Consider the following 13733-nt stretch of genomic DNA (forward strand, 5'->3'; position numbering starts at 1 on the left):
ATTCAATTAGTTACTCTACTCACCCTCAGCTGGATACACAGTTGAACACATGAAAATAAGTTACAAAAATTCCTAAACCAATATTCTGTAAATTAGTGTGTGTTTGTAGCCAGAACGAGTGCTCTTTGTCCAACTCTGGCAAACAAATCAACAAAAAAACAAACACACACGCACACACTCTTTGACCGTAATCCAGAGAGATTGCCCATATGTTAGAGGCAAGGGGGAAGAGCCCCCCACAATGCCAATGCATGATTAGAGAAAGGATAAACACACACACATGCATATCTCACTGGTGCTTCATCCTCTATACCCCCATATTAGAGCTTAATATAACAGCACATACAGTCGGATGGGTGGATAACACTAGCAGTCCTTTTTAAAATGCACGATGTTGTCACATTTGACACGTAAACAAACAAAATGTTTCAAGCTTTTAAACTGAATGTACAAACTTTCATTAGGAACTCAAAAGTTCATATAAAAGTTAATGTATAGGTAGGCAGCACACACCACAGTCTAAGAGTTCCTGACCTTTCCCGAAAAGAGCATACACAGACCTCTTACCCTTTCTGATATCCATAGGGAATGTAACACATGTGCAAGTAGAGAGCCAGGATTCCCCCACTGCCTAAAGGACGTGCGGAATGACGGTACCCAAAAACAGCTCACCGTTACTGGGCTAGACTGCTCCTGATGGCAGCCTGCACTGGATGTCCTCTAGCTGCACACACACACACACACACACAAACACACACACACACACACACACACTCCACAAATATGTCCACCCTGGAAAGCTTGTCCTACTTTAATTAAGTTTGAGCTGCAAATTCGCTTCTCTGAGAACTAGCATGTGCCCGGACACACGTACAGTACCATGACTGCCAACGCTTTCAGCGTGAGACACATGCTTTCAGGCTCTGTGTCACACTCTCACACTACCCAAATAAATCTTATGCCAAAAAACAAAACAATGTAATTCAACGTAAAAGAAATAAAACATAGCAACAAATCTTGCTGGTATACTTTTTCCATAAGTTTGAGACTTGAATTTACAGGCCGCCAAAGCAAATTTACCACCACAATGCTCGTCAGCGTGCTCCAAAGATACAACAATCACGCGACTGAACAAGCCTTCACTCGATATCTCGGTGGAGACCACAAAACGTACACAGCCCATTTGAATTCTACTGAGAATATTCAACTTTAAAGCGCTGTGGAAGATGTCAAACCTCTAAAACTGCTAGAAATGTGTCTGGCTGGAGTCATTACACTGATGCACACACCACAACACACACAAAACAGTGATGGGAAAGCACCTCTTAATGCTATTTGTATGTACAGAACAAGCCCAGATGGAACTTGAGACATTTAATAACTACAGTACCAGGTATAACTATCAAGAAAATGCAGAATGAATCACTTTTGTCTGCAGCGATTTTCATGTGGAGTTCAAAGTGGCACACGACACTGGCATTGAAGTGCTCACACAAATCATTTGAGTTTAATGCCAATTGCAATGAATATGGAACATATGTGGAGACCAGCTCTTTCAATTAGTCAAACTCCCATCTAGACTTCAGGAAACATTTAATCTTACTTGAATGTGTGCTATTTTAGTGCATTTCTATCTTTATACTGTGAAGACTTTGTTTCAAAAATGTAAATTAAGCATTATATTGTTACATACTGTTTTGCTTTCCTAAATAGGACATTTTGACAAGAACATTATTATATGTAAAATTTCAGCACTTTCAAAATCTGCGAATAATCGCAAAATGATCTGAAATTTAAAGAGGTGGGAGTCTGCGTGTGTGTGTCCCACCCAAGAAGCTACAATTAGCAAACAAGTATTAACACACCATTTTAAGTACCGCAGAGAAAGCGCATTCCAGGGTGTTAACGGGTGTGTGTTAACAAAGCAGTGTGACCATTTAAGGCTGATTTTGTTAGAAGAGTCTGCTAGGCACCTATCTCTCTCTCTCTCTCTCTCTCTCTCTCTCTCTCTTATAGACACTGTATTTTTCGTAGCTGGCACTCTACCAGCTGAACGGTGTATCTGTGTCAGTCTCAAGAGTCCAAAATGAAGAAAATATTAGGAGATGAAAAACTGTTGAGAGAGAACAGAACACGGAAGTTATTTTTACCCACAAAAAAACCTCAGGCCTAATCAGCAGTGACCCAGAAAGATGAAGTGTGACATCATCAAATTGTGTTAGACAAAAAAACATTGCATAGACACAAGGGGCACCTAAATTTTCCTTGTGCCCCTCCAGAAGCATTTGACACCCACCCTCCCACTCCGATGAAGAGACAACCACTTGCCAACCCTAAAGGCTTGTTCACACCATCAGCGACATTGTCACTGGGTGTAGCTAGTCTCTGTATTGTGAAGTTGCTAGCTGGTGTTATGGTGGATTGCACAACTGGTCATAGCTTTAGAAAATCAGAAAACAGATAAGATGTACTGTCAGTAAAAGTAAGATATCATTCTAATTTGACAAAGAATTAGTTCTCTTGCCTCTAAAACTGAACATTCTCCAAGGGAGGGTGTAACAATGGTGTAAATGTGCATTTTTCGATTCCACCATTTCACCATGTTTGTACTGTATATAACAGATAATATCACATTCATTTTATGCAAACATATTATGTTGGGCAATTTCACCGAAATGTTAACCACATTAATTAAACATAAAAAGTTGCCAAAGGAACAAAACAGCCTTTTAAGTTCTATCGTGGTGTAAGAAATAATGGATAATGCCGCCCAGACTGCTAGAGGGGGCCACTTGCTTACACAATGCTGACTGAAGTACTAGCTGAAGAGCTGATTGCAGTATATTTTTAAATGCAGCCTTTCAAGTTTTTGTAATCATGCAAGACCACATTGTGATTTCAAACTCAATCAATCGTGCAGCCTTAATGGATATCATACAAATGTCTCAGAAGTCAAAGTTTGATGGTTTCAAAGCGTTTTGGATGGTTTTTCCTCATCATCTATATGTATGCCGCTTTCACAACTGTCACATAAGGATGGTTTTTCCTCAATGTGAGAACGAGAAAGAATACAAATTAAATGTTATGTTCTTTGGAGTGCCAACCCATGGTCATTAATTGGCTGATAAATTTCGGCGGCCGATATATCGCTACATCCCTAATAATAATAGATACAAATAAATATAATGGTTAATTTCCTTGCAGAGATTTGGTCACGATGAAGGTCAGAGAGTTGAGAGAAAGGTTTGATCCAGATAAAATTAACCTGTTTGAATGGTTTTACCATAGTGATTTTTAGTAACCATGTGTTTTGGTGGAAGCCATAGTTTAAATGCAATTAACCATGGTGTTACTACAGTAAAATGCTGTTCAGCTCTGATGCAAAGCGTGTGCACAATCATTTAATTTTCAATTAATCCTCTTGTTCTCTTCTGTTACTGTCTGTGGGCGTCAAATGGGGCTTTTCTGCTGCACGGTACAACTCCACTCAACTTGACTCTGCTCGCTTTTTTGGAGTTTTTCACTGTGGATAGTACCTGGTACCTGATACTTTTTTTAGTACCAAGTTCCAAGCGAGCCGAGCTGATACTAAATGTGATGTCAAAATCCTCCAAATCACTGATTGGTCAGGAAGAATCATCACTACCAACATAACTGGATTTCCGATATGCGACAACCCACTAGTTTTAAAGTTAGCAACAGCGATAACAGTATAATTTGTTCAAGCGACTTTCGAATTGTGAAAAAAGAAATGGCTGGTGCAAAACCACGCCATGGTCAATAAACAAGGTGCAGACGTTCCACTTGTTAGTGATGAGCGAAATGAAATAGTCTCTCAGGAAGTGTCTCAGCTGTTGGCCGCACACGGCTACTCTATACGTTAACTCTATACTCTACTTGAAAGCTTCACTTTATTTAGTAGTCGAGCTACTGGAAGCTTGCTTCTAAAACAACCAGACCAATTTAACTGTTACACTTGTGTAAAATCCACATGCAACAACTGCTTTATGCAGCACAATGAGCTAGTAGCTAACAGCTAGCGGTTGTGTTATTGTTTTGGTCAGTTTGTGTTGTGTTTAAGATGATTTCACGGCAGTAGAGGCGACACAACTATGACGATCAGCCTATAATCCCACCCACGTTTAGGTGGCACTAAACTGCAGTGGAAATGCAAGGACAGAAATGTAAAGCGAGTAGAGTTGAGGCGAGTCGAACCGTAACATGTAGTGGAAAAGTGCCTATAGTGTTTTTTTTTTCTCTCTTTATAATGACAAGCCTGTATAAGACATCCTTTATTTCAGAGAAGTCTCTATTTGTATATAATTATAAATTGCTACCTTGCTAACCCACACACAAGACTGGCTTAAACTGCTTTCTGCCATATTTAGGCACAGCAGCTACTGTAACTGTTATAGTATTTATGAGAGAGAAAGAGATAGAGAGAGGTGGACAGAGAAACAAAGTGATAGAGAGAGAGAAATTCTATACAGTGCATGTGAACTCAGTCACTTTTCCAGCTCTCAGCCAAACCACAATGGCATTGGTACATACCTCTGCGTATTTATCATTCAGCCAACAGGTGTGCCATAGAGACACAGAGGGAGACAACGAGGGAACAGATAGAATGTGTCAGTCCTCTCAAGTTGATGCTTTTAAGGATTTGAAGTTAAGCTGCGAGAGAGAGAGGTGCTACGTTCCAAAACATATTGAGCTGCCTACAAAGGCAGCATTTAATGGCATCTTTAGTGCACTTCCTTCGTGTAGTCTTGTTAATCTCATCAACAAAATTACTGACGAAAATGTTAGAAAAGGGTTTTTTTAACTTTGTGAACAATAATGAGACAAATTATTGAAATTAAAAGAAAACATATTTGTTTTTGTTTTTTAATTAAAGGTGCATTCAGTCAACTCCTAAAGACAGGAATTTGACTTCAGTCATTTCAGTAACCTTATAAAAGCTGTTTTATTCTACATGGAGAGAGTCCGCACATGGGGGCTGCCATGTTAGAATCACACAACCAGCCTAATTATACTCGCTTAATCTCAGTAACAGTCCTGTTATTTGACACTTTCACTCACTGATTAAAGTAATCATGGCTGATTGTGAATATTACATTTCTACAATGATATCTGAAATTGAAAACTATTGATTTTAAATCATGCAGCATCCATACCACTAGGTGTCAGTGTAAGTCCAAGATGACAGACAAAAGTTACTGAGTGCCCTTTAAAGCATACACTGCATTTTCAACCATCGGGCTGAACGGTCCTGAGCATGGTGAGGAACAGTTCCAGTAGCATTTCCACTTTAGCACGGTTCAGCATGGAACGATTACAAACCATTCTCAGCACGGATTTCTAAGCACAGTTAGCTAACCGTGCTCAGCTGTGTTGTTGGAATGGCTTTCGTACGGTTGCCAATTTGTCAACACCAAGGTAACTCATTTGTTTCTGGGTAGCTGGCAAAATTCGCTATGGTGACGTTAATCCAAACTTGCGGCAAATTGTCCAATATTGCTAAAGGATTGCTGGAGGTTCACCACTTCTGGCAAACATTTGCAGTGAATTAAAAGCTAATTTGCATGTGAAAATAACGAGAGGCAAAACCACATTGGGCTCGTAGTGTAAACACATCCGTTCCAATGTGTTTGAACAGCAGCAAAGCGCCGCCTACTCATCTGTCAATCAACCACTGTGCTAAAACATGAGTTTTAAACCTTGTTGGTTATGTGCAGTTTTGAAAGGAAATTACCACCCCATCAGAAACTTTTAAGCACATACATACAGTATAAAAATGCAAGAAATTCACATAACCTCTTCAGTGTGGCGATATCAACATACAGTGACACAGGTGTAAACAGGGCCTGTGTGTGTGTGTTATATACAGTGTACAGAACATTTTTCACCATTGTCCTCCTTTCTTCACATACTCTATGAACACATAATCCTCTCTTTACCTATTATCCTGGCTCCTTTTCTCCAGGCTGTCCCCTTTCCCCATAGAGGATGGAGTCTCCCTCCCACTCTCCAGCTCCGGTGTGGGTGAAACCATTCCTGGCACGGGGGTCCATTTGCCGTCTACCAGTCCCTTCTGGAGCCTTCCTTGAGCCCTTAGCTCGGCCTCTGAACTCCTCTTCATGGCTTGGAGTTGAGCTAGAGGCACTATGTCACAATCTTGAGGTCTGTGCCACACCGTCTGTTGGCTCGTGCAGTTGTAGTAGTAGAACCGATTGTTATTGCTGTCAAAAAGCTCCCACCACTGTTTGCCATCCGACTGTCGGACAGGGATGCCAGATGGCTTTTCCCACCCGCACTCGCCAGTCAGTAGGTTGACATACATGCGCTCTCTGGATCGGGGCTCTACAATCTCCACCCAGTCAGACCTGGAGAAAGGAGACATAGCATATGTAGTCAGAATATTGGAGTAATACCAAGCTAGTCACATAGAATCATGTTATTATACCAATATTTTTGCAAAATTATTGTTACGTTGCTCAGTGTACATACTGTATCACAGTAGTTTCCTGGTAAAATTAACACTAAAGGTTCTACAACACAGTGGACATTTCACATCTGAACTGCTGCAGTACATGTAATAAACCACGTAATGTCATTAACTGTTGCAAAACTTTTACCACATTGACAGCATTTTCATGAGATCAGGCTGAGTGAATGCTTCAGAATATAAAATAACTGGTTTTCTTTGCAGCTCGTTTACAATGAGAAGGCTGTGCAACAAAATTACAAACCCAGCTTGTAAAACAAATAGCTTTTTACAAATGTAAAACTAAAATAGAGGTTTGCTACACTTCAGGTCAGTGTATGAAAATATAGTAGTATCTTAATTAGATTCATTTTTTTAAACTGTGGAACACAATAGTTAGTTCCAGTCCTCTAATCTGATTGGACGAGAAACGTTCCATGAGTGCTGATGGTCTCACACTGTAACATCTGAGGTTTTTATCCATCCTACCAACCACCAGAGGGAGCTCTCTCTCGAATACTGATCTTCACCCATTTCTTCACTGCTCATTTCCTGTTTACCACATGTATATACAGCCATGCAGTTCCATTGTTCTGTGCGAAGTATAGCCAGTTTACCCTGTCTTACCGAGCATTTTTACATTGCCGTTGTTTATTGATTCATGTTATGACCATTGCCTGCTTTCTGGATTTACTGTCTACTGTATATGGACTGTCTATTTTTCTTTACGACTACGTCTCTGCCTGCTGTTGTTTGGATTGTTTGCTTGTGTCTCTTTTAATAAACTTCCTGCACATGGATCTTAACACAGTCTCCATGGCCAGTTCGTTACAGAATACTTTGCCTACCATGAATCCAGCTGAAGTCTCACAGCTCCAGGCTGCATTTGCACAACAGTGCAAGGTTTTAAAGGGTTATCAAAACCAGCTGAACAACCTACGAACACTGAACTGACATGCAAGGGTGAGGGTTCTACTCTGAATTCATTACCATGCTATCAAGATCTGCTTCATAATGCTCCACGGCCCCAGTTTCACTCCGCTTCTAAGTCTACAGTCTCAGTACAGGCACAAGCATCCACAGAATCAACCGAACCTATGAAAGTTGTTTACACCCATGTTTCTAAAGAGAAACATCAACGTCGACATAACAGAACATTTTTGCTATTTCTGTGGTGAACCAGGTCATCTCCCTCCACCTCTTTAGCAGCTGTAGGTTTTTTCTTTGTGGAGAAAAAGGATGGAGGTCTACATCCATGTATCAACTATCGAGGCCTGAACTCTGTCACCTTGAAATGCTTTTACCCTCTGCCACTTATCTCCTCAGCCCTTGAACACGTCTGTGAGGCTAAGATTTATGCTAAACTCGATCTAAGAAGTGTTTATAACCTCATCAGAATCAGAGAAGGTGAGTGGAAAACTGCATTCATCACCACCAGGGGACACTATGAATATCTTGTCATGCCATATGGACTTGCTAACACCCCCTTTGTTTCAATGAGATTTTCAGAGACTTACTGAATCAGTGTGTGGTGGCCTACATTGACAACATCCTCATCTACTCTCAAAACAAAGAACAACATATCCAGCATGTCAGGATAGTCCTATCACATCTCCAGGAACACCAGCAATTTGTCAAGGCAGAGAAATGTGAGTTTCATATCCGCCACCAAATGTAGTTGGATTTCTCTAAAATCACAGCAGTTCCGAATGGCCTCGATCTTCCACAATCAAAGAACAACAGTGATTTCTGGGTTTTGCCAATTTCTAACGATGCTTCATCAGAAACTACAGAATCATTGCAGCACCACTCACATCATTGCTCAATGGAAAACCCAACACGTTGCCATGGAGGGATGCCGCATACCAAGCCTTTGTCTCCCTCAAGTCAAGCTTTATGACAGCTCCTATACTTAATCACCCTGACCCCAATCTTCCTTTCGTCGTTGAAGTAGACACTTCTGATTGTGGGATTGGAGTGGTACTGCCACAACATCATAGTACCCCAGGCAAGTTTTTCCCTTGTGCATTTTTTCCAGAAAGTTAAATTCTACTGAATGAAACTATGATGTAGGGAACAAGGAATTACTTTCCATGAAGGCAGCACTGGAAGAGTGGCATCACTGGTTAGAGGGGGCAGTCCACCCGTTTCATGTTATCACTGATCACAATCAGTGCCGGTCACTGTTCTTCACAAGGTTCAATTTTACCATCACTTACCACCCTGGCAGCAAGAAGCAAAGCATATGCACTTTCACACAGGCATGATCCACCCCACATCCAACCTCATCCTGGATCAATCCTACCACCATCTGTCATTGCACCGATTAGTTGGGATATCATGGAAGAAATACAACAAGCACAACAGCATGAACCGTCACCACCTGACTGCCTCCCAGCCAAGCACTTTGTACCACAAGCTCTATGTCTGAGAACTATCCAATGGGTCCACAATTCATTGAGCACAGGACACCTTGGCATCCAAAGAACAATCACACTGGTACATAACTCCTTCTTGTGGCCATTTGTGATTTTACTAACTATGTGAAGTCTTGTCAAGTGTGTGCACAATCTAAGACCCCCAGGGAACTGCCCACGGGATTATTCCAACCACTGCCAATACCCCAAAGACCATGGTCCCACCTGTCCATCGATTTAATAACCGACATGCCAAACTCCACTGGTACACTTCCATACTGGTAATTATTGACCGATTCTCAAAATCATGTGGACTTGTCCCTTTCAAGGCTTTACCCACAGCTATGGAAACTGCTAACGCTCTATTTCACCAAGTATTCAGAGACTATGGATTACCAGAAGACATTGTGTCTGATTGAGGTTCACGGTTAATATCCTGAGTTTGGCAGCAGTTTGTAAGCAACTGGAAATCAATGCAAGTCTCACCTTAGGCTATCACTCCCAAGCCAACGGACAGGTGGAACATTTAAACCAGGAGATTGGCAGATATTTTCGGAGTTACTGTAGCCGTGAACAGGAAAAGTTGAGCGACTTCTTGCCCTGGGCCGAATACCTACAGAATTCCCTCACTCATACCTCTATGGACTAACCCCCTTCAAATACATGCTGGGCAACCAACCTCTGATGTTCCCTTGGTCAGGAGAACAATCTACTGTGCCAACGATGGACGATTGGTTTAGACGGAGTGAGAGGGTGTGGGACAGCGCACATGTCCGGCTTCAGCGAGTGGTCAGAACGCAACGCTTTCAGGCTGACCGGCAGAGGCGCCCACACCCCAACTATCAGCCTTGACAGAGGGTCTGGTTATCCACAAGCGATCTCAAGCTGCAGCTACCTTGCAGGAAGCTCAGTCCAAGGTATGTGTGTCCATTCAGAATTATCCATCAAATAAATCCAGTTACTTACCGATTAGAGCTTCCTGCTAACTACCGCATCTCTCCTTCCTTCCATGTGTCCTTGCTGAAACCGGTCCACCCGTTTTCCGGGCCCTGGAATCAAGATTCCCGAGCCTCCCTCTCCATTGGAGGTTGATGGAGCACCTGTGTATATGGTCAGAGAGATCATGGACTCAAGGCAACAAGGGAGCAATATGCAATACTTTGTGGACTGGCTACGGACCAGAGGGGAGATCGTGGGTAGCAGCCAAGGACATACTAGACCCGTCCCTGACCCAATAGCTCCACCAAACTCATCCTAATCATCCAGCACTACGACCAAGGGGAAGTCCCAGTAGAAGAACACCAGGAGTTGTTCGTAGAGGAGGGGTGGTTCTGTAACATCTGAGGTTGTTATCCATCCTACCAACCACCAAGGGAGCCATCTCCCGAATACTGATCTTCACCCTTTTCTTCACTGCTCATTTCCTGTTTATGTGTGTAGATATATATAGATATAGCCATGCAGTTCCATTGTTCTGTGCGAAGTATTGCCAGCTTACCCTGCCTTGCCAAACGTTTTTCCATTGCTATTGTTTATTGATTCATGTTATGACCATTGCCTTTTTTTCTGGATTTACTGCTTTTTGGATAACCCATTGTTTTGTTTGCCTGGTTGGACTGTCAATTTGGTTTATTGGATTTATCTGCCTGCTTTATGACTACGTCTCTCTGTCTGCTGTTGTGGATTGTTTGCTCATGTCTCTTAATAAACTTCATGCACATGGATCCTAACACAGTCACCATGGCCAGTTCGTCACACACACAATCTCTCGGATGCTACACTGTGTGTATCAATCCGCTTGTGTTTGTGCCGTTCTAAACTAAAGTGTAAGAGCAGTGCATGTGTGTTAAGAACTACTGATTATCTGTCACTTTACATTTAATATTGTGCCATTACATATTTTAGCCAGCATGTGTAGGCAAAAGTCAATTTTTTTGTAAAATGAGCCAGTTGGTGATGTGAAGTGAGTCAGCGTCACTCACTGTTTATATTCAACAGAGCTCAGTGATTGCTCATATTACTACAAAAGCTAGGAAATGGCTTTAAACACTTTAAACTAACAACTTCAGCATTAAGGCTCATCAAAGCTGAGAGACACAACAGACTGATTAATTACATAAACTTATGGTGCTTACCTCTTGCCAGACTTTCCACATTGGAGAAGACAAAATGGCTGCAGAGATTGCGGTTTCTATAGCAAATTACTCTTGTGCACCAGCTACCATGAAATAGAGAGGAATACCCCCGCATGGACGGCTATTTTTCCACTGTGACCAAAATTACATTATCTTCAGAAAGCCGATTAACACACTACAGCATCATCAACAGGTGAACAAACACACAAGCATCCTTGTTTCTCCAATGTTAGAAACAGCTCAAACTGTAGTAGTTCTGAAGTGATGTTTTTGAGAGGCTTGGATGCATCATTTGGTTTGAGCCAGCAACGGCAGATTCTGATAAGTCGCATAAGAAAGTAGTTCCATACACAAATGCGTTTTTTGTGGCCATACTTAGTTTTTCCTCATTTGAAAAAATGTACTTGTTCATTGAACTGTTGTATATACGCAATATCACACTCACAATCGTGTTATATGGCCCTAAATCAGCACTGCTATGACTATGACCCTTGGCCTATCACAGCAGTGCTGATGTACAGTAGAGCCATATTGCACTCTTGCTCGTGTGATATTGCATATATATATATATATATATATATATATATATATATATATATATATATATACTTGGAACTGCTAGCTAATTAAAAGCTTATCATTTGAAAAACAGTTTTCATTTAAAAGTTTGGAAACGTTTAACTGCTGCTATTTAATGTTCACCATGAACCAGAAATGTACCTATATTACAGATGTATGCCGATTTGAATGAAAAATTATTTACAATACACTTGTATAAATTGTGGTGCCCATTATTATAAGTGTTTACAGTAATTCTGCTTAAGTGCTTAGTGACCAAATAATAAGAGAAGTAATCCATTAAACCAAAATTAGGTGATTAATAGCATGTAATGAAAATTAAACACACACAATACAAGCCTCTAGTCTCTGTATGCATGGTGTAATATTTATGCTAGTGCTGGTTTGTGTGTGTTATGTATGTGCGTAATGTGGACATGCTTATTAAAGCGCACATCTGTGGCAGTTTCATTATAGAACTTGTGAAATGTGATCACAATCTTAATGTATATATGTAAAACCATCATACACATCGAATATCGATCAATTTATAACTTTAGAAAAGTCTCAACTCATGTGATACTTCTCTTTCTCTCTTTGTGAAGGATGAAGCGGGAGCCGAATAAACAATCCATGTGAGTCTTTATTTTTAATACTTTTAAGTATAACACACAACATGGTTTGCTTTTCAGAAACCATTGCCCGCACACACAAACTCGGCTGCGTGCGTCTATCTACCCTTCCCTTGCTTCATGTTTTATGCAACATGTTACATTGTGTTCAGGCTTGTTTTAATTGTGATCCTTTGCTGTAAGTAACCATATGCTATTTTTCACATTCTGTTTATGTTTCATGAAATAAGCGATAATGATTGTCCCCAATAACATACAAACATGTTTTTGTTGCATTTTCTTAATGAAACACAAACAGAATATGGAACATGGTATGTCATTACTTACATCAGATGATCTCGATTAAAACCAGCCCCAAAATAACATAAGAAGGTTGATATAATCCTCACAGAGAGACACGAGGTTGGTTTACAACACCAGTCAGGCTCTAACTGATACACACTTTGTGAGTGCACGTGCAGTGCTGCTTGTGGCTGCCCGAGTCCCTGCCTGAAGGAAAGAAGCTGCAGGCAATCAGAGATTCTCAGCTGCAAGTAAATAAACTGTAACAAAATATCGGAGAAAATATCTGCGGTAATTTAATTATCGGCACAATAATAATATTTAGATTTTCCCAGTTATCGGCCAATAATATATCGGCCGCCGATATATCGTGCATCCCTACTTGATAAACTTGGGAATATGTAGTGCTGCATGTTCTTCCCAAACAATTCAACCTTAGTTCCATCAGTCCACAAAATGTTTTCCCAGTAGCGTTGTGGATTGTCAAGGTAGTCTTTGGCGAACTTCAGGCATGCAGCAATGCTTTTGTTGGAAAGCAGCGGCTTCCTCTGTAGTGCCCTGCCATGAATACCATGCCTGTTTAATTTTTTCTGTATAGTAGACTCATGAACAGAGATTTAGCTGTCACTATAAGGTTCTTTTTTACCTCATTGATCATTCTGAGTCATCTTGGCCGGACGACCACTTCTAGGGAGAGTTGCCACAGTACTAAATCATCTCCATTTATAGACAATTTGTCTAACTGTGGACAGTTGAATATATAAGCTCTTTAAAATAACTTTGTAACCCTTTCCAGGTTTATGCAAAGCAAAAATTCTTGATTGTAGGTCTTCTGAGATATCTTTTTTGTGAGGCATAGTCATGTCAGCAAATGCTTCTTGTAAATAGTAAACTCAAAGTAGCTCTAACCTGTACCTCCAATTTTGTTTCATTCAAATACAATGTGAATGTTTGAATGATGTATTCAATAGGTACAAGAACAATACATTAATTTGTGTGTTATTAGTTAAAACAGATTGTGTTTGTTCATTATTGTAACTTAGATGAAGATCAAACCAGATTTTAAAGACAAAGTAATTCATAAATGCAGGTAATTTCAAAGGGTTCATATACTTTTTCTTGTGACAATGTTAAATTTACACAGAAGACAAGACAGCACAAATGACTCTTGGACTGTTTTGGACTCTTTTGGACAGCTGAAAATAGCTCCAGTTGACAAACATAC

General features: G+C 40.6%; 1 protein-coding gene across 3 annotated transcripts in view; it reads right to left on the bottom strand.

Annotated features, from left to right (window-relative positions):
* The window catches only part of LOC127619189 (rho GTPase-activating protein 39-like), a 122184-nt gene that overhangs the window by 59915 nt on the left and 48536 nt on the right, over nucleotides 1-13733 (bottom strand). Inside the window, exon 2 of one of the 3 annotated variants that reach the window (XM_052091986.1) lies at nucleotides 5958-6383. The exons of 1 other annotated variant lie outside the window; for it this stretch is intronic. In XM_052091986.1, the coding sequence (XP_051947946.1) occupies nucleotides 5958-6383 (426 nt within the window). Of the gene's footprint in view, nucleotides 1-567; nucleotides 1293-5957; nucleotides 6384-13733 lie in introns of those variants that run through there. One more of the 3 variants, XM_052091987.1, reaches the window with a different exon arrangement.

This window comes from Xyrauchen texanus, chromosome 25, assembly GCF_025860055.1.
Source record: "Xyrauchen texanus isolate HMW12.3.18 chromosome 25, RBS_HiC_50CHRs, whole genome shotgun sequence".
NCBI classification, from domain to species: domain Eukaryota; kingdom Metazoa; phylum Chordata; class Actinopteri; order Cypriniformes; family Catostomidae; genus Xyrauchen; species Xyrauchen texanus.